Consider the following 22,093-nt stretch of genomic DNA (forward strand, 5'->3'; position numbering starts at 1 on the left):
ACACACAGCACATGAACTTAAACTTTATTTATTTATATAGCGCATTTCATACAACATTGCAATACAAGGTGCTTAACAATACAATGAAAATACAACAATACAAGGAAAATACAGCCATACAATGAAAATAAATGTAAAAAATGTATGATTAAAAAAAGGATGATTAACATATTGGAAGTCTTCAAACTAATTTTGGTTATTAACAAAACATTTAAAAAAAAACAGACATCAATACTATTAGAAATAATAGTAAAACAACAAGAACTTAACATGGATATGACATTTTAGTAAATAGTCCAGTCAAATCAAGTACATTTTTTTTGTGTAATTCAATTACATTCAAAAGACTTAATTTGTTCCCAGGAGGCAAGGCAGAGTAGATGTACAAGAATAAAATGACGACACAAAACAACGCAAGCAAAAACTGTTGAGATCAAGATGATGCCTTCGTCATCAAAAACAGCACATTTAAAAACAAAAGGAAAAACAGTAGGGGGTTGGGAGAAGAGGAGGAAGAGAGGAAGAGGAGGAAAAAAGAAGTAGAGGAGAGGAGGAGGGGAGGCGAGGAGGAGGCTGGGAAGATGAAGGAGGTGAAGTCATTCAGCTCTTAAATTACTTCTGTCTAGTTGAGTTTACAGAACTCACCACTGCTTCCATAACAATAAAGAAAACAAAATCCAGCATGGATAGTCTCAGTGAACCTGGTCTGGACTCTGTGGAGGACAGTCATGGTCTTAGAGACGCTGTAGAAGGACAGAATACCTGCTCCGTGATCCAGGTACACTCCTACTCTGGAGGACGGAGGACCTGAGACACGAGTTAGGACACCGTTGTATAATAAGTTATAACTGTTATTGTTACATTGTAACGCCCAGGATTTGTCATTGTATCCAAACACATATTGATTCCCTCTTCCTGCTCTGCTGATACTCTTGTATGCGACTGATACACCAACTCCATCTCCTCTCCTCTCCACCTCCCAGTAACAACGTCCAGTCAGACTTTCTCTACTCAGGACCTGATAATAATCAATGAATCTGTCTGGGTGACGAGAATAAGACTGCTGTTGACTCATTAATGTTGCTTTTCTGTTCCCCTCAGATAATAACAGATGTGTGTGTGCCGTGTTTGGATCCAGTGTGATTTCACGTGAATATCTTAAGAATTCAGCTCTGGTCCTGGGCTCTGGTTGCGGCAGTGAAACATCTACTTCAGTCCCTACAGCCAAGACCTTCATCCATTTCTCTGTCAGAACTTCCTGTATCTCATCTCTGACCGCTGACACAGCCGCTGTCAAGTCCTCAAAGTAGTGCAGAGGACGGGTGTTGATGCTGGATGAGTGTGTGGACTCACTGAGTGGTGACAGCGACGGGTAGTCGTGTAGAAACTGGTTGTGATCCTCTGTGTGTGAGAGCTTCTCCAGCTCAGCGTCTTTCCTCTTCAGCTCACTGATCTCCTGCTCCAGCTTCTCCTGAAGCTCTGTGACTCGACTCACTTCAGTTTCCTGCTGGGATCTGACCTGCTGCTTCACGTCAGAGCGTCTTTTCTCCATGAGACTGATCAGCTCAGTGAACATCACCTCACTGTCCTCCACTGCTTTATCAGCAGAGTGGTTGATAGCCTCCACCTCCTGTTGGAGCAGCTTCACATCTTTGTCTCTGTCCTGGATTCTCTGCTGAATGTTTAGTCGACTCACATCCAACTCTCTCTGCCTCTCAGTCCTTTCTGCTGCAGCTGAGACTGTGTCGTGGCCTTTGTGTTCCTCCACAGTGCAGAGATAACAGATAGACTGCTGATCAGTACGGCAGAACATCTTCATCACCTCATCATGACGAGAGCACACGTTCTCCTGGAGCTTGTTGGAGGGCTCCACCAGCTGATGCTTCTTGAATGCTGGTGATTCATAATGAGGCTGGAGGTGTTTCTCACAGTAAGAGGCCAGACACACCAGACAGGACTTGAGGGCTTTCAGTTTCCTCCCAGTGCAGAAATCACAGGCCACATCTTCAGGTCCAGCATAGCAGAGACCAGCAGGAGCAGCTTGGAGTCCAGTCTTCTTCAGCTCCTCCACCAAAACTGCCAACATGGTGTTTTTCAGCAGGACAGGCCTCGGTATGAAGGTCTTCCTACACTGAGGGCAGCTGTGGATCTCCTTCTCATCCCAGTAGCTTTCAATACACTTCATGCAGTAGCTGTGTCCACAGGGAATAGTCACCGGGTCCTTCAGTAGATCCAAACAGATTGAACAAGAGAAGGTCTCCCGGTCCAGCTGAACTCCTTTCTGCGCCATTTCACCTCTCAGCGACGACGACTGTCTAAGTTTCACTTTGTGAGAAGTGAAACTGGTCTGAGGTCTGATCTCAACAACATGTGTTTCTGCAGTGAATGTGGCCTGTCAGCTGCTGCACTTCACCGCCATGTTGGTTCCACCCGTCCTCACACGGTAGATCTGAAGGGGAGGGAACAAGGAAATGTGTGGACAGAGTGGAGCTGGCTGTGTTTGAGAGCAGAGAGAGGAGGGAGGAGTTCTCAAGCTGAGACTCCTTCCAGGAAGAGGAGCGGGTTGAGAGAGAAACTGTTTGTGTAACACTTTATTAACAACAGCGCTCATTTCTCATTCAGAAACACGTTTAGGAGGTGAACTCTTGCTTTTAGGTCAAAATGAGAATGATAGAGAGGGACGACTTCACTTAAAAACACATGAAAACGTCGCTGGAACATAAATACCGTATGTTGTTCTGGAATCAAAGTCGTCTGAATATCTTGTTGCTTAAAGCAGAAGGAGGGAGGTGGAGGAGTGGTGAGCGTCAGAGCCACTATCCAGAATGAAACAATCAAGATCCAGGAATCAGGAAGTTGACCTGGTCAAGATCCTGCCTTGTGTCAATGGTTCAGATGGTGGTGGGAGGTATTTTCTTGGCACACAACCTAAGTACTGTTATCAATCCCTTTACGACCACAGTGGACCATCTTCTGATGGCTGCTGCCAGCAGGATAACATGCTGTGTCACGAAGCTCAAATCATCTCAAACTGCTTTCTTGAACATGACCATGAGTTCACTGCACTCAGTCAGATCTCAATCCAGTAGAGCACCGTTGGGATGTGGTGGAACGGGAGATTTACATCATGGATGTGCAGCGCACAGATCTGCAGTGTGATGCTCTCATGTCAATATGGACCAACATCTCTGAGCAATGTTTCCAGCTGTGACGGGACGAGCAGCCCGTCACGGCAGCAATGCGCTACCTTCATTAAAAGACTCTGTGTTTATGCTTATGTTGCTGTATTTTTCATTCCATTTGCTATTTCATATGTAGCAAATAACCACACTACACTTTGTTTTCATTTTGCATGTATTGTTATTTTCATAGAGATCCGAACGATTGAAATAAAGTAAAAGTAAATATTGTTTAGGCTGCTGGGGTTGATTTGACTCTGTCATTGATCAGCATTAAATCAAATCTGATTTGTCCATGAGTTTTAGACTGATTACAAGTCTTTACAGATTAATATATATAAATATACAGAGGGGTAATTTCACTGCCTCATGTAGTTGTGCTGAAGCACCCCTGTCAAACTGGCAGCTTGGTTTCTACCAATTAGGGTAATCAATGCAGGGCCTATTTAAGGCCAGGTGTTCATGGAGACAAGAGGGCTGGTGGAAAACAGGTGACTGTCCAGGCTCGGTTCTCTGCACATGGGAATCTCAACCTCAAGTGACAAAACTTAAGTATTGGTTGTTGTTTTTTGACTATCATGTCAGTTTTGTTTTGTTTGAAATGTTAACTTTTTTTTTTAATGAATTGCCATTTTGGCCTTCTTGGGAGAAAATAAAAAGTATCCCTCTTCTCTACCGAACCTCCGTGTCCTCTGAGTGCTGTGTCAACTCTCTCACACCATAAGGTTGCATCTACCTTTAACACCAGCACCTTGTTGAATCATAAATAAAGAAAGGCACCTATGAATCAAACGTATTATTATTATTATTATTATTATTGTGTATATGGACAATAATGGAGTTCTATGGCGCAGCTAAAGAAGATATATTTAATACTTGACCCGAGGGGTATTCCACCAAACTCGCTAATTAAGGCGGCGCTTACCTGGTTAAGCCTGGTTAGAACTAACACCAATTCCACTTGTGGCTAAACCCATTCCATTAACGCATTTCATCCATGCCTTGTTAAGGCTATGTCATGATCTGTGTTTTTTCCTAGTTTGATTTCCTGTTTTATTTTGTAATTTTATCCCGTGTGATTTCCTGTCTTGTACTTCCTGGTCCTTGTTGTTTCCGCTGTCTTGACTCCCCCACCTAGTGATGGTGAGATGAAGCCTCATGAAATATCAAAGCCTCTCAGCCAGATGAACCACCAAAGTGGTTCGACCGCTTCAAATATGTACGCTAGGGACACCTAGTGGTGAATGAAATTATGAAGAAAGTAAAAGAGTTTCCAGTCAACCTAACATGAGATGTTTGCTATATGTGCCGATCCAACATCAAATCATTTGAGAATTAAAGTCATCTTGGTGATACATGTCTGTGAGTGTGCCTTTCATAAATAGTTCCTGAACTCAAGGTAGAAAATAAGTACTTTGGTAAACCACAGACCTGGATTTGAACCTACAACACTTTGATAATGTATCTCAGTCCTTAGCCACTACACCACCTCAAACATGAAATAGTAGTAATACTTATAATATGTAATAATAATCATTTGTAAAATAAGTAATGGATCCATGGAGGTGGGTCATTGCTGCTCTATCCTGGATTCAAACTTGCAACACTTCAACAACAAGTCCAACTTCTTAACCACTACACCACTGTGTCTTTGTAGTATGACAAGCAGTAGTAATAATTACAATAATGATGTATAATAATAATGATAAAGTGCTATATTAGTCAAAGTGGTAGGCCTACACTGCAATTCCACCTTGGATTTGAACCTACAATGCTTTGATAATGTGTCCATTTTTATAATAATGATGTATAAGAATATATAAGAATAATGAATAAGAATAATGATAAACCCACGAGTTAGTATTCGTGTATGAGGCATCTTTATAGTCGTAATGTCCCACCAATTGTAAACCTGTATCACCGCGGTACCTGTATCGCGAAACAGTAGCCGGAAACGAAGCCTCGCTCGTCATACCCAACGTAATTTTGCCGAGGTGAATCAGATCTCAACACGGAGCTTTGTTGGGGGGGGAGCCGAAATTCTCAACACATGCCTCGAAGCCTCGACGCAAACCATAACATCACTACCCCCACCCTGTGGTGTTGATTACCCTACCTGCCCTAATGTGTTTCACCTGTCCCTCGTCAGCTCCCTGCCTCCCTGTGTATATAGTCTGTGTGTTTCCCCTGTCTCGCTGTCGCGTCATTGTACTGTGTCACTCCCTGCATGCTGCACCACCCCGGTTATTTGCATTATTTGTGTTCCTGTGTCCTGCCTCGCGAGTCCCTTCATGTTTTGTTAAATTTCGTAAGTGTTTCTTTGTCTGCCGTTTCTGCCTTCATGGTCAAAAAGCCAGCCCAGAACCGTGAATGTCGAATCATCGAGAAAATGGCAAAGAAGACCAGAGTAGAAAATTGTTGATGGAACTGTACGAGGAGTACAAACCCATCATAACCAAAAAGGGGAATACTGTAGTGATAAATAAAAATCGCGAGGCTGCTTGTGCAAGAATTGCCGAGCGATTAAATGCACAAGTACCGTCAAGAGTAACTCTCTCTCTCTCTCTCTCTCTCTCTCTCCAACACATTTATCTCAACAATTCAATGAAGCTATTAATGAACTCACCTGAAGGAATTAATGTGGCTGACAATTGCAAGCGTGACCTTGCTAAGCTTTGATCAGATCTGGGCATCAAGATCCTTGACAACGCCACCTGGTGGCTTTCACACCAAGATATACTTTATACATTAACTACTAAGTACCTTATCTGAGGCAAGCAGGTTCATAGAAATATGTGGAAGATGAACTAGACAGAGATGTGCTTCCAGTAAAAAAATAATCTTTTATTAATAAATACACTTAAAAATGGCCACACCATCGTAATAGCACAATCTGTGCAAAAACCTAGTGTTCTAAAAGGGGAGATCACTACTGGTATTGGCTGCCACCAGGAACAATATAAGCAATATAACCATACAGGATTATACTCGGATCAGGGACGCAACTTCGAGAGCGCACTTATCCAGCAACTTTGCAATCTTTATGGCATTCAGAAGTCTCGCACCACCCCGTATCACCCAGCAGGCAATGGCCAGTGTGAAAGATTCAATCAAACTCTCCATAACGCACACTGCCTCCATCCCGAAAAAGAGACTGGACCTCCTGCCTCCCTCAAGTCCTCTACTCTTATAACACCACTCCCCATCAGGCCACTGGGGAGGCCCCATTCTTTTTAATGTTTGGCCAGGAGCCCAGACTCCCCATTGACTTTCTGTTGGCCAGGGTCCAGGACCCCATCAGTGGAGATGTTCACGAATGGATTCAGGAACATCAGGCACGATTGCACATTGCTTTTGATGGTGCAAGAGAACGACTGAAAACTTCAGCAGCGCGCAGAAAGAAGGCTCATGATCAACACCTTCGAGGGGAACCACTTAAAGAAGGTCAGTTGGTCTTTCTGCGCGACTTCAGTGTCAGAGGGCGTCACAAGATGCAAGACCTCTGGGGTTCCACGGTGTATTCTGTCCTCCGAGCACCTAAGGAAGGTGGAGCTGTTTACACCATAGCCCCAAAGGATGATCGGTCCAAAGTCAAGCGGGTTCACCGTACCTTGTTGAAGGCGGTGATTGGAGTGGAGTCTCCTGGCCCTGCAGTGGCCAGCCATTCATCTCCCCCTGGCAGGTCCGTCTCCGAGTCCTCCTGTGATGGAGATTTGTTGCTCCTGGTTCCCGAAGTTGCTCCCCTTCCAACCTTGCCAGCTACGAGGGCTGAGGCAGAGACTCAACTAACCCCTCGGCTGCCACACCATCAGGCTAATCTGGTTCCCACGGTGCCAATTCCATCCAGGCCCCCTGTCATAATTCCGGCTCAGCCATCTGCATCCTGGGTTATTCCATCTACCAGCTCCTCTGACGCCACCAACCTGCCACCCCGAAGGTCAGCACGATCAACTGCTGGCCAGCATTCCAATGTCCACCGAATACCAAGGCCGGTGGGGGACTTGGCATTGGAGGCTGCAAACTCTCCCGGTTCTGTATCACACGCTGTTACTGCACTTTTTAGACCCTGGCGTTAGTTACATCTCCTTTGGTTTATTGTCGGGACGACCATTAAAAAAAAAGGGGTAGATTGTAGCAGGATAGAGTCTTGTGTTCTGCTCCGGTTTGCATGGTCCTGTGTTTTCTTGTGCTCGTGATCGCTTTCAATCGACAGCCAATCAGTGTGTGTCGGCATACTATAAAGACAGGTAGTGGTCCGTTTTGCTCTCCCTCTGTCGCCGTAGCTACCTCACTTCCGGTGTGCCCGCTGCTGCAGCAGGTATGAGAGCGGTCTTTGCTTGTGTCTTCGTGTCATCAGTTTTGTTAGTATGGTGTTAAAACCGAATACATGTCATCTTGTAGATGCCGTGGACCCTTATCCTTTCCTCCGCCATGAGGCGCTCACCGATCACAGCTGGTAGGTCGATCTTTACCGTGCGCTGTCACATCATTTAGCATATAGTAGCTAATGGCTGTTGTTGTTTATAGGTATCCACTCAGTGGCAGAATAACATCCGAGGGCTCGTCCGCTTCCCCTCCTCAGCTGGCTCATAAGTACGGCCAGATTGGGACTGCGGGTTTGTGTCCGGTAGCCAGGAGTGTAGCAGCTACTTCCACCTTTGACCACGCTGCTGCTTTGCCTCCCGCTGTTATTGCGGTCATCAAGACTTTGCCTCCCGCTGTTATTGCGGTCATCAAGACTTTGCCTCCCGCTGTTATTGCGGTCATCAAGACTTTGCCTCCCGCTGTTATTGCGGTCATCAAGACTTTGCCCTCCGCTGTTATTGCGGTCCGCGCGGCGTTACCTGCCGCTGATTTGCGCATCGTCTGTCTGTTTGATGACGTATTGCTCATCTTGTCCTTAGTTATTTTAGTCCTGGCCATTTTAGTAAAGTAGTGTCAGTGTGCTAAGTCTATAGTTTTGTGTATTTTCTACTTGGTTAAACCCTTTTTATATTGTTTTGGGAAATTAAGTGTTTATTTCTTAGATCTTCAGTTGTTTTTGTTATTTCATCCCCACCATTCATCTGGTTTTGTTCTGTTAACCGTATCATCTTTATTTTTACAGCAGTTAATGTGATTGTTTTGTTCATTTTTGTGATCTGTTCACTAATTTGTATTCTGTTCCCTGTTCGTTTTAGAAGACGAGAGCCTAAAGTGGTGGGGGTTGGTGTTCCCCGGTGGTGGCGTCCCCTCCTGTGTGCTGTGTGGTCTCCCCCGGGTGTGATCCTTCACGTGTGTGTGTGTGTGGATGTGCTTACACGTGTGACTGGGGTGACCCCCTCTTATGGACCTTTCCCCTCCTGGTGGCCCACCTCCCCACTGGTAAGCCTCAGCTTCCCCCATGTTTCTTTGTCCTTTTAATTATTGATTATGTGTATGCTGGTCTGTGGTTGTTGTATTTAAAAATAAAAGTCTTGTGGATGGAATTACGCCTCTGGCCTCATCGTATAACGGACCTTTTGTGCCTTTCTTGTGAGTGACCAGTTTGGTCAGAGGTAAAAAGAATCTTATTCCTTGGGTGAAATTCCCAGGGTGGCGTTGTTGGCTCCTCCTCTAATTATACCACCTTGCTGGTCGACCTCTCTAATACCGCACGCCACAGCTAGCAAAGCAGGTTACCTGTCCGGAGAAAACATGAAGTTCACCACTCGTGTTTCTTGACTCCAGTGCCTACAGTCAACCCCACACACACACACACACACACACACACACACCCACACACACACACACACACACACACACACACACCAAGTGATACAATCAATATTGTGAGGTGCAATTTACCACTACAATACACGTGCAGTGCGCGAGGACGGATCCAGGAACCTGCCCTGGGAGCCGCTGCCCTAGTATTCTGGAGGGGGAGGACAAGAAGGAGGGGTGCTTACTAACACCAGAATGCTAGATGGGATACACTACTACACAGACACTTCACTCCACAGAACTACTGGGGCAACCACTACCACGTGAGTCGGGGGGGGGGGGGGGGGGGGCCTAGATGGCGGCCATGACAAAATACCTAAACAAAAGAAAGAAAACTGTAAAGGGAGGCACAGCTATCATTAAACATAATTTAAATAAGGCAAAGCAGCAGGAGCAATCGACCTGCGGACACAGAATCGTTTTCAATTAGTGCTTGATGAAATCATACGCAGATGATTGACATGTTAAAGAACAAACAGTCTTTGTTTTACCTGAATGCGACTCGGAACAGACAACAACCGACAGATGAACGGTCCTCCATCAAAATTATTATTCTTTTTATTATTATTACCTTTTAGGCGCCGCGTCTTTTAAGTCGTGCCAATGCCCGGCGGGTGCCCGCCCAAGACCCTCGGCAGCACACCGTACGAACACTTGTAGCGTCTGCCAGTCGACCCGACAACCTATTCTACAATAACCCAGGATAAGACACATTTCACTGGAGGCTTAGTCCGTTAAATTATATAATGTTTCACATACCTTCTCTACACCAGAGCACCATGAGTCCACCCCACACACAGCTGCAGACCTATCTGGTACCAGGTAAACTCTCCAAGTGCGGCCGTGGTGACCGTTTTATAAACACCTGGCCTAGCCATCAATGTAGCGTTAGCCAGTCAGCTGCTAGCTAGGCATCGTGACGTCAGGGGGCTACCGGAGCTGCAGAGGGACAAACTTCCCCCAGACTGTGGTGGATTTGATTGAGCACTCGGTGCTCAACTGTATTGGACTGTCACTACTGCCGGGTTCTGGGATCGGCTGTGTATGTCTGTGTTGTTGTGTGATTTGAGCGCCAGTAAAAGAACAGCTCGTACTGCATCCTTGCCTCCGTGTATTCATATTAGATGCTTCAGTAGGTAACCCACGAGTAATACTAGTACAACAGTAACCAGCATTACTTAAAGCTACAACATGGTGTCAGAAGACGGAGTTACGGAGTAAGTCGAGGACAGCATAAAAACGAGTTAACTACTGAAGATTAGCAGGCAGCTAACAAGTGCTAGAGCGCACGAACATGGAGCAGTTCAAGCCACCGCCACCGCTGATACTTACCGGCAATATCGCTGAAAATTGGCGCAGATGGGAGCAACGCTTTCAGCTGTATACGGTCGCTTCAGGTGCGGTTGATAAAGACGAGGAGGTTAAAATAGCCATTCTACTTCATACTGTCGGCGAGGAGGCCCTGGAAGTGTATAATACGTAGGGATGTCCGATAATATCGGCTGTCCGATAATATCGGCCGATATTAGCCTATTTTTGTAATATCTGTTCATATCGTTATCGGTTTTTCCACCGATAATGAAAACCGATTATATAATGCCTGGGTTGTGCTGCTACCTGCTGCTGCCGCTGCTGCTGCTCGGGGGGGGGGGGGGGGCCTCGGGGGCTTGTTGGGTCCTGACATTTACCGGCGCGCAATTGATGACATCATCAAACCGCACCACCAAAAAAACAACAGAAAAGTGTGGCTAGTGTAGCTAACAGGTTGCTCGCTCGTTGTTACACAAAATGTCTGCGGTCTGGAGTTTTTTTAACGTTTCACCTGCGGATACCAGATTTGCAGTTTGTAAAGATTGTGAGGCGCATGTCATGCGAGGGGGGACCAAGGCTTCGTCATTCAACACTTCGAATTTAATCTCTCACATCAAGAAAAACCACCCGGAGGCACACAAAGCGTTTTTGCAGCAACAAAGTAAGGCAAAACAACAACGAGGAAAGGACTCCGTGAAGAAAACAACGCAACTGTCGCTCAAAGAGTCAGCAGAAAAAAAACTGAAATACAACAAGGAACACCCAAGAGCGAAAGTTATCAGCCAAAAAATCATGGAGTGCATTGCGCTGGATAATCAGCCGTTTTCCATCGTGCAAGACGCCGGATTCAGCAAACTTGTGGAGTTCCTCGAGCCACGCTTTGCCATGCCCAATCGCAAGTATTTCTCGGATGTTTGCCTCCCTGAGTTGTGCATACATACCTGGGAGAAGTCATCATCCTCAAGAAAGAATGCCCTTTGAGCTACTGGAAGAGCAACCAGGCCCGCTTCCCTGCTATTGCCCGTGTAGCACGCAAGTACCTCACTGCACCCTGCACCAGTATAGACAGTGAACGGCTGTTCAGTGCTGTCTCGCATGTCATCGACGAGAAGAGGAATCGTATACATTGCGACAATGCTGAGATGCTTATTTTCATTCAGAAAAATCTCCCTCTTGAACAGTAGTACTAGGATGAGAATTAGAGCACTTTAAGTCGTTGCACTCTAATTTATGTTTGCTTCTTTGAAATGAAGCTGTTTTTATTTTTGTGCCTTTTTTATTTGCACATTTTTTGTTACTCATGTGAAAGAGAGGGCAGAAAGAAACGGTTTATATTTTTAATGATTGTTTTAGCCAAGTTATGGACAGTTACATATGGCCCATCAATCTTTCAGCATCTTTCTCTGGACAAAAGGAGAACTTTGTTTACTACTCTGGAAGGTTTGAACTGAACTGTGTGCCTTTCTTGTTTTTATTGCACACCACATTAATATTGCAGGTTTTGTTTTTGCTCATGTTTAACAGGGCTGATTGAGCCCAGTTTATATTTTCAATTGACAATTACTGTATTAGCCCAAGTAATGGGCTAAGGACTGAGTCTGTCTCTAGGCTATGTCTTTGCACTTTTATTGCCTTTGTGTGCACTTTACCTCATTCCAAAAGTGTTGTTTGTTGTACCTCATAGAAATGAGCAGTTTTCAGTAGGCTGTCCTACACTACACAATGTGTAGTACACATGTTTACACATGTTGACAAAATGTTAATAAATATGGAACTTTCCCATTAGTTGAAGTAGTGTCCTTATTTTTTTTATAGACAATGTATGACAGGAGATAATGTGATGGGACCTAAAATTAGTCTGGGGGGAAAAAACGCCTGCATATGTATATCGGTATACCATATCGGTTGATATCGGAATCGGAAATTAAGAATTTAGAGAATATCGGCTATCGGATATCGGCAAAAAGTCAACATCGGACATCCCTAATAATACGCTTACCATTCCCCAAGAAGGAGACGAACCAACGATGGAGGAAGTGCTGGTAGCATTCAGGAATTACTGCAGCCCACAAAAGAACGTTGTTTTCGAACACCATCAGTTTTGGTCGCACACGATGTCATCAGGAATATCGGCAGACAGATTCATCACAGAGCTGCGTCAAAAGAACAAAGACTGTGAGTTTGGCAGAAATGAAGATGACATGATTAGGGACAAATTAGGGTTTAGCATAAATGACACTCGTCTGAAAGAGAGACTGTTACGTGATAATGCGCTCACTTTGCGTAGAGCCATAGAAACATGTAGATCTGCAGAGCTCGCCAAGACACAAATAATGCAATGCAAGCGTCACCAGTTGTCCACGACACCGCAGTGGATGCATTAAGCAAAACCGGAGGGCAAACACGCACGGGCAGCTGGAACAAGTACAAAACAAGGCACAAGAAGCAGGTAACAAGTGTCTGCTGCAAGTGTGGAAAAACGCATGAGCCCCGTCAATGCCCAGCTTATGGCGCTATGTGTCACAAATGTGGAAAAAACAACCATTTCTCAAAAGTGTGCAGGGGTAGCACAGAGAAAATCAGCAAATATAGATCAAAGACTATAACATAGAAAGTGAAGTGGACTCTCTCTACATTGGCATGATTAGAAATGGGAACAACAAGAAAGCAGCACACCAAGCAAAAGGCACTGTATGGCACGAAACAGCCACAATCAAGGGCGTAGCAATTCATTTCAAACTGGACACAGGTGCCGATGCAAATGTGCTTCCCATGCACGTGTACCGGCAGCTACCAGGTCCCATTCAGTTGCAGCCTACAGAGACTGTGCTAATAGCTTTTGGTGGAGCACGCCTACCAGCAGAAGGCGTAGCATGATTAGAATGCAGGACGTCCAAACGCGAAGCTGTGCTGAACTTTCATGTGAGTAGCCGAGCAGACAAGCCTATTCTGGGTGGAGAGGCATGTGAAGAGCTGCAACTGGTGAAAAGGGTGGATGCACTCACAGCAGCAGCTCCACAACAAGGAAAACCTCCAGCCACCAAAGAGGAGCTACTACAGAGGTATGCAGACGTCTTCACAGGATTGGGAGAGTTTCCTGGAGTTCATCACATACACATCGACCCCAGCGTCATGCCTGTGATTCATGCATGCAGAAATGTACCCCTCTCTATTATGGACTCACTGAGAGAGACACTCAAGGACCTACAAAACAGGTAGGTGATAGCACCTGTCAACGAGCCTACAGAGTGGGTGAACAGTCTTGTTGCCACAAGGAAAAAGAATGGTGCGCTAAGGGTGTGCTTGGACCCTTGCAACCTCAATGAGGCAGTCAAGTGCCAGCATTACTCCATCTTCTCCATCTTAGATGAGAAGGATGGATACTGGCAGATTAAGCTAGATGAGCCGTCGTCTAAACTATGCACCTTCAACACGCCGTGGGGCCGGTTCCGCTTCCTCAGACTCCCATTCGGGATCAGGTCGGCCAGTGAAGTATTTCAACAGAAGAACTGTGAGACCTTTGGCGACATTCCAGGGGTGTACGTCATAGCAGACGACATGATCATAGCAGCGTCATCAGAGCAGGAGCATGATGCAATCCAACAGAAAGTAATGGAGAGAGCGAAGACTGCGAACGTTAAGTTCAACAAAGACAAGATTCAGTTCAAAGTCGACACAGTAAAGTATATGGGACACATCATCACGGCAGCAGGACAGAAGGCCGACGACACAAAGATCAAAGCGATTGTCGACATGCCAACCCCAGAAGACAAGCAAAGTCTCCAACGTCTGCTGGGAATGGCAAAATTCCTGGCCCAGTACATACCAAACGAAGCCTCACTTACGGCTCCTCTCAGACAGCTGCTGAAGAAGGATATAGCGTGGCAGTGGTGCCCACACCACAGTGCAGCACTACAGACATTGAAGTCTACCCTCACACAAGCCCCAGTGTTGAGGTATTATGATCACAAGCAGCCGCTGACTCTACAAGCTGACTCCTCAAAAGATGGACTGGGTGCCTGTCTGCTGCAGGACGGCCGCCCAGTGTGCTATGCCTCACGAGCGCTCACCAACACGGAAAAGAGGTACGCACAAATAGAGAAGGAGTTGTTTGCCATTGTGTTTTCTGCCAAAAGGTTCCACCAGTATGTCTATGGCAGACCAGTGACTGTGCAGTCCGATCATAAGCCTTTGGAGGTCATTATGCGTAAGCCGCTGAGCAAAGCTCCAGCGCGGCTGCAAGGAATGCTCCTACAATTACAGAGGCATGATCTCAACGTAACATACACACCAGGCAAGCACATGTACATTGCTGACACACTCTCACGCGCCACGGCAAGCAGAGACGGTGACAATATCAATGAGAACCCCTGTGACGAGAGAGTTGTGTATGCCTTGGGAGCTACAGATGAGTGAGGAGACACATATTACAAGCTGTGTGTGAGAAACATGTAAAAGGCTGGCCAACGAAAAAGAAAAGTCTGGACAGGAAACTACACAGCTACTGGCAAGTGAAGGACAATATCAGCACTGAGAATGACATTGTCATGGTCGGAGACAAAATCATAGTACCCAAGAGCTTCAGGAGCGTGATTTTGGAGAAGCTGCATCTGGCTCACCAAGACATGCAGCACACAAAAGCCAAAGCGAGAAGAGTCCTATACTGGCCTGGGACGAGACAGAGACAATGGTGGAGAAGTGTGTGCAGTGCCAGCAGCTACAGTCCAAACACCAGGCTGAGCCACTCATACCACATCAGGTGCCAGAATTGCCGTGGATGAAAGTCGGAGCCGACATCTTCGAGCTACATGGTCAATCTTACCTGTTGTTAGTAGATTACCTGACAAAATATCCTGAAGTCCTCAACCTCTCTGACAAGACAGCTTACACAGTGATTCAGAAGATGAAATCGGTCTTTGCGAGACACGGGATTCCTAGGGAGATAGTGAGCGATCACGTCCCATTCGCCAGCTATGAGATGAAGGCATTTGCAGCCTCATGGGAGCAGGGTATAAAATTAGATTTTTGACCCACCTGCCAATGGCAGGTAGGGTCTGAAATTTTACCGGCCAAAATGTATTTTTACCAGCCACTGAACTGTTCACAATCACGACCTTAACTATAACAGTACAGTAGTAGTATAACAGAACCGCTACTTTTCATTAAATTTTCTTTTAGGCTGTGTTCCTCCACAGCTCTCCTCCTGAGGTCTCTTTTCGGGTGGTTTTACACCCGCAATGTGTCGCCACATCTTTAATTTCTTCTGTTTAAACCTCTTCGTATTCGATTCGTAGTCGTCGTCTTCTTCTTCGTCTCCTTTCTTCTTCTTCTCTTTTGATACATTTTTAAATGTTGAATGACGGTGGACAGCGAGGGACAAATTTGAAATTCGAAACGCAATCAGTAGATCTGCAGCCTGTAGAATTGTGTCTGTCACTGTTTGGAATTTATGTTTAAAGTTACATAGCAAAGTCGGCATATTTCAGCAGCCTGCCAATGGCGTGTGACCTATTTATTTTACTCGCCAAAACATATTTTTACCCGCATTTGGCGAGTGCCAATTTTAAACCCTGCATGGGAGTTTAAGCTCACACACTCCAGCCCAGGTTTCCCCTCTTCTAATGGAAGGCTGAGCGGGCCATAAAGACTGTAAAACATGCGCTGAAGAAAGCAACGCAGACCGGCACGACCCACATCTGGTGCTGCTGTCACTGAGGAACACGCCAGTGACAGGACTGAAAGACTCACCTGCACAAATGTTGATAGGAAGGGAAAGTGAAAAGGAGAAGACAATAAGTGTTAACTTAAAATGTTTTGAAAATGTTAAATGTTCAGAAGGTCTAGGCTACATGATGTCCCCAACAGATTGCTTAACAGAAAAGTGGTTTGCGGTTATTAATGAAAGCCATTTGTTAATTTAAAACAGGCTTTGTTGATATTTGAAATATGCATAGAAAAGGTCTGATTAACGTTGATGCCTTAGAGTTAATGGTTACCAAAGAGTTAATGTTGGAAGTCTCTTATAGGTGGGCCACTTGTCAGTTGGAAATAGAGGGATGTGGTGGATTTGATTGAGCACTCGGTGCTCAACTGTATTGGACTGTCACTACTGCCGGGTTCTGGGATCGGCTGTGTATGTCTGTGTTGTTGTGTGATTTGAGCGCCAGTAAAAGAACAGCTCGTACTGCATCCTTGCCTCCGTGTATTCATATTAGATGCTTCAGTAGTTAACCCACGAGTTATACTAGTGCAACAGTAACCAGCATTACATAAAGCTACAACACAGACCGTGACTACTCTGCCGGTTACACAGCAGCAATGCCTTTGTCACTGGGATCTATAACATGCTATTAATAACATCTTTACGCCTATCATGTTTTTGCGAGTTATATTTGGGTTCTGGGGAAATTGTATGACATATTTATCATAGTTAAAGTAAAATGTTGGTCTAATTCTCTGATCTAAAGACAATTATTCAAGCTAAAAAAATATTTATGAGACGTCTTTGCCAGGTTGTGAATCCGGTCTGCCCGTGTTTGGGCGTAGTATCACCACTCACCCAACTGGAGGATAAACAACATGCGAAATACGTGTATTTAGATAATAATATGGCCAGTCGGTGTTCAGGAAATAAACTATTTATTTATATTTTTTTAATTGCATGTATTCATAGACACTTGATGAAAATATAGTCTGTTTGTACTTCATATATGCAATTTTGGTCATTTTTGGTCTTTCACGTGACGAAATCACGAGGACTAGGCTTGGCGGAACCTTCTGCTGGTACAGTTGTTTCCGACAGACGGACTTCTCTGAAACTCCGCTAAAGTAAGCCTGGTGGTTAGTTTGGTGGGATAAATTCCCATGGTTACTTAGCGGAGAGTGCCTCAAGTCACGTTGAAGGAACGCAACTCTCACTAAAGGTAGCGAAGCTTATCGATATTAGCCCGGCTTTGCGCTTAGCGAGTTTGATGGAATACCCCTCGGCCGGAACAGCCTCCACTCCATGTTTGTTGTGAGCTCCGGCGATCAAGAATAAGCCAATCAGCAGGCTGTGTATGTAGGCCAAACCCACTCCCGCCGATCACGAGCGGGTCCGCATGCGCCCACTGCCCTTCTGTACCAATCAGGACGATCCGCTGTGAGAGCGAGCAGGGGCGGGAACTCGAGCTCTGCGAGACAGGCAGGGTTCAGCGCTGCACCAGAGAGAGGAAAACTGGACGAGGTCTCACTCTGAGGAATTCATCTGGACCGCGCGCTCGTCGAGGTAGCATCTGTTCCAACTCCAAACCAAAGTTTGAGCATTTTTTTGCCAAGAACTTAAACAATATGGCAAAACAATAAGAGGACTCAAGAACAACAATACAATGAAAACAATCTCCGTTTTTAAAAAATGAACTGATACCGCCTGTTAATTAAAATTTATTTCCTTTCTTGTTTCCTCTTTTTGCTCTTCCTTTGAATTTTCTCTTTTTATTTTACTTATTGTGTATATATATTATATGTATATACCTCACACTGTTTTGGTGCACATATATTTTTGTTAAAAAAAAAATAAATAATAATCCACTCATCCCCGGATTGCTGCTTCATTACTGAGCGTTTTTAGCCACCCTTTGCCTCGCGAGTTTCAAGTAATATCTTCTGTGTTTTCTCCAGAACGAACCCTTGTTTCTGGGCTCATCATTCCCTCCAGACCTCCCTGCTCAACTCATCCTGCTCCATGCTCGCTGCTCTGCCAGAGCTCCTGCTTGTCTGCCACCTGATCTCAAAGCCACACTACCACCAACCCCTGGCTCCATTCCCCTCCACCCTTCCCACATCCACTGCTTACCAATAACCTCCGGATCTATTCACCACCATCTCAGCGTTCTGCATCTGGGTTCTCAAAACTTCACACTGCACAAGTGTTCAAGTCATACCGTGGTCGCAACGCTGTTGAAGTAGCCCCGCCCTGAAGCATCCCCTGCTTTCTGGTCTATGTGACTCTAAATGGACCATAATTGACTAAATGGACGTCATGCTGGATTGCAGAAGACTTGAGACCATAAACTCATGTTTACAATGTTTATTGAGATAATAAAGTGTGAAATAGGTTGATTTTCTCATAGACTTGTATACAATCAGGCTTATATATATATATATATATATACAATAATTGCTGTAATAATTCCATTATAACTGTTATATTGGTCCATCTCAGACTTTGAGGGCTTCTAAGGGAAATAATTTTTCTCAGTCCTGTTACCAAAACTCATGTTATTATAACAGAACAAAAAATAACGTATGTGCTTCAGTGAAGGAAGCAGCGAGAGAGAGAGATGGAGAGTGGTAGAGATAGAGGACTTCACCATGGATGTAAGACAACAAGGACAAAAAGCTCAATACAACTGACTTCATGGAAACTGCCTGACCTTTTCTAAGAAGCACGTTCTAGTTTGGCCCAGATGTCTCTCTCAACCCCCATGTTACGACCTGTGACTGACCTCGGGGTGGGACTATAGAATATGGGACTATACAATATCCTGAAACGGGTACCAAAGGAGGTCTTCATGGGCTGGCAAGAAAAACCTGTTGACACCATGCAGAGAATCAGAATCAGAAAAGGTTTATTGCCAAATTCATTTTGACATATGTGGAATTTGTCTTGGTCTTAAAGCTGTAGTCTATGATTTGAAAAATTTGTCAAAATTGAGCCAATAGTAGCCATGCGGTCCGGGGATTGTGGCGAGCGATCACCGAGCAGTTTGGGATCAGGGACGTACTGCAGTCGGGGTGAGAGAGAAATCTGACCGGCATCCGCTGCATTTACACCGATAATGTTTCATCATTCGTGGCAGTAATAAACACTATTACTGCTTTGTACATGTTGTGGAAGTCCCGGACACACCGGGACACTAAACGGCGTCCTGCCTGAGTTTATACCCGGAGGGAATGTTCCCATTCATTGTCTATGTAAGAAGCCGTGCAATGCCGTCGTGTCGCGGCGAGTTTCGAGAGACGGCGCCGCCGCTTGCAAGCTCTCGAAAATATTTTAAACTGAGCGTTGTCGATCTCAAATAAAGACAGATTCAGCAACTGCATAGCTTATTTCTCGCCTAAAATGTTTTCAGAAACACATTTCGGTGTGTATGTGTGTGTGTGTGTGTGTGTGTGTGTGTGTGTGTGTGTGGGGGGGGGGGGGATGCTTTTTTCAAACCTTTCAAATCGTAGACTACAGCTTTAAGTGCGCACGATATTTACAAACAATAAACAGTAAACAATAAAGCAAGTACTGCCGTCAAGAACACAAGTTGACGTCAAAAATAAAATAAGATAATTTCCAAAATAAAAAGTCGAGGCTGCAGGAGCCGTGGCAGTGTGCTCTTGATGACTGAACTTTGAAAGGTTTTGCATTGAAGCAGTCGCAGCTCAGATTTTGTTGCTGTGCACAAGCAGCTGACATCCCTGTATGTCAGGTCTCCGTGGGCTATAGGGTCGCTGATGCATCCTCATATGGATGGAACTGGTGGCACATCTTTGGGCATCTCCAAAACGGTTTCCTCGTTTACAAAAAGCAACTTGAGTGTTGTGTCTGTCTTTTGCAAACAGCTCTGTGGCGTCAGGAATATCTGTCCCTTCTCTGACCAGACTGTCATCTTCAGGACCCCTCCCAACCATCCGGTGTTAGAAGACTAACAGGACTGTGTTTTGAGCATAGAATCAGCAAATACACATAATAATAGCCACATAGCATCTATGCTAACAGCATGTGGACACAGAGCACATGTAGTAAATCTTTTTCAAATAAACAAATAACATCTAAGAAAGAATTGAGGAAACAGACTGTACACCATTAATGACACCCTCAGTCAGCGCTAAAGGAGGAGGAGGGGGAGATGGGAGAGGAAGTGGTGAGGAGGGGGGAGGAAGAGAAGAGGAGGGGAGGAGAAGAAGAGGGGAGGAGAGGAGGAGGCTGGGAAGATGAAGGAGGTGAAGTCATTCAGCTCTTAAATTACTTCTGTCTAGTTGAGTTTACAGAACTCACCACTGTTTCCATCAAAATAAAGACAAAGTCCAGCATGGAGAGTCTCAGTGAACCTGGTCTGGACTCTGTGGAGGAGAGTCATGGTCTCAGAGACGCTGTAGAAGGACAGAATACCTGCTCCGTGATCCAGGTACACTCCTACTCTGGAGGACGGAGGACTTGAGACGCGAGTTTTGACACCGTTGTACCAGAAGTTATAACCGTTATTGTAACATTGTAACGACCAGGATTTGTCTTTCAATCCAAACACACATTGATTCCCTCTTCCTGCTCTGCTGATACTCTTGTATGCGACTGATACATCAACTCCATCTCCTCTCCACTCCACCTCCCAGTAACAACGTCCAGTCAGACTTTCTCTACTCAGGACCTGATCATAATCAATGAATCTGTCTGGGTGAGGAGAATAAGACTGCTGTTGACTCATAAATGTTGCTTTTCTGTTCCCCTCAGATAATAACAGACGTGTGTGTGCCGTGTTTGGATCCAGTGTGATTTCACGTGAATATCTTAAGAATCCAGCTCTGGTCCTGGGCTCTGGTTGTGGCAGTGAAACATCCACTTCAGTCCCTATAGCTAAGACCTTCATCCATTTCTCTGTCAGAACATCATGCAGGTCATCTCTGACCGCTGACACAGCCGCTGTCACGTCCTCAAAGTAGCGCAGAGGACGGGTGTTGATGCTGGATGAGTGTGTGGACTCACTGAGTGGTGACAGCGACGGGTAGTCGTGTAGAAACTGGTTGTGATCCTCTGTGTGTGAGAGCTTCTCCAGCTCAGCGTCTTTCCTCTTCAGCTCACTGATCTCCTGCTCCAGCTTCTCCTGAAGCTCTGTGACTCGACTCACTTCAGTTTCCTGCTGGGATCTGACCTGCTGCTTCACGTCAGAGCGTCTTTTCTCCATGAGACGGATCAGCTCAGTGAACCTCACTGTCCTCCACTGCTTTATCAGCAGAGTGGTTGATAGCCTCCACCTCCTGTTGGAGCAGCTTCACATCTTTGTCTCTGTCCTGGATTCTCTGCTGGATGTTTAGTCGACTCACATCCAGCTCTCTCTGCCTCTCAGTCCTTTCTGCTGCAGCTGAGACTGTGTCGTGGCCTTTGTGTTCCTCCACAGTGCAGAGATAACAGATAGACTGCTGATCAGTACGGCAGAACATCTTCATCACCTCATCATGATGAGAGCACACGTTCTCCTGGAGCTTGTTGGAGGGCTCCACCAGCTGATGTTTCTTGAATGCTGGTGATTCATGATGAGGCTGGAGGTGTTTCTCACAGTAAGAGGCCAGACACCCCAGACAGGACTTGAGGGCTTTCAGTTTCCTCCCAGTGCAGAAATCACAGGCCACATCTTCAGGTCCAGCATAGCAGAGACCAGCAGGAGCAGCTTGGAGTCCAGTCTTCTTCAGCTCCTCCACCAAAACTGCCAACATGGTGTTTTTCAGCAGGACAGGCCTCGGTATGAAGGTCTGCCTACACTGAGGGCAGCTGTGGATCTCCTTCTCATTCCAGAAGCTTTCAATACACTTCATGCAGTAGCTGTGTCCACAGGGAATAGTCACCGGGTCCTTCAGTAGATCCAAACAGATTGAACAAGAGAAGGTCTCCCGGTCCAGCTGAACTCCTTTCTGCGCCATTTCACCTCTCAGCGACGACGACTGTCTAAGTTTAACTCTGTGAGAAGTGAAACTGGTCTGAGGTCTGATCTCAACAACATGTGTTTCTGCAGTGAATGTGGCCTGTCAGCTGCTGCACTTCACCGCCATGTTGGTTCCACCCGTCCTCACACGGTAATCTGAAGGGGAGGGAACAAGGAAATCTGTGGACAGAG

General features: G+C 45.5%; 2 protein-coding genes and 1 pseudogene across 3 annotated transcripts in view; 1 reads left to right on the plus strand and 2 right to left on the minus strand.

Annotated features, from left to right (window-relative positions):
• basp1 (brain abundant, membrane attached signal protein 1) overlaps nucleotides 1-22,093 on the plus strand; it is a 360,963-nt gene that overhangs the window by 8,047 nt on the left and 330,823 nt on the right. The window lies entirely within an intron of this gene.
• LOC311012520 (E3 ubiquitin/ISG15 ligase TRIM25-like) lies at nucleotides 283-2,709 on the minus strand. Its single transcript, XM_084007991.1, has 2 exons — nucleotides 1,354-2,709; nucleotides 283-807 (listed from the first exon to the last, which is right to left on the minus strand). Exons 1-2 carry the CDS (start codon nucleotides 2,288-2,290, stop codon nucleotides 623-625), a joined length of 1,122 nt encoding a protein of 373 aa, XP_083864117.1. The 5' UTR covers nucleotides 2,291-2,709; the 3' UTR covers nucleotides 283-622.
• On the minus strand, nucleotides 18,829-21,945 carry LOC311012980 (tripartite motif-containing protein 16-like; annotated as a pseudogene). The gene has a single exon. The product of its transcript is annotated as a tripartite motif-containing protein 16-like (transcript).

This window comes from Eutrigla gurnardus (genome assembly GCF_963514095.1).
Source record: "Eutrigla gurnardus genome assembly, chromosome: 4".
Classification (NCBI taxonomy): domain Eukaryota; kingdom Metazoa; phylum Chordata; class Actinopteri; order Perciformes; family Triglidae; genus Eutrigla; species Eutrigla gurnardus.

What these genes read in the sequence shown, in the direction of transcription:
- LOC311012520 (XM_084007991.1), bottom strand. Translation starts at nt 2,290, where the DNA reads ATGGCGCAGAAAGGAGTTCAGCTGGACCGGGAGACCTTCTCTTGTTCA. An exon ending in CCCGTCGCTGTCACCACTCA is followed by an intron (nt 808 to 1,353) that starts GTGAGTCCACAC and finishes CTCGTGTCTCAG; the next exon opens with GTCCTCCGTCCTCCAGAGTA.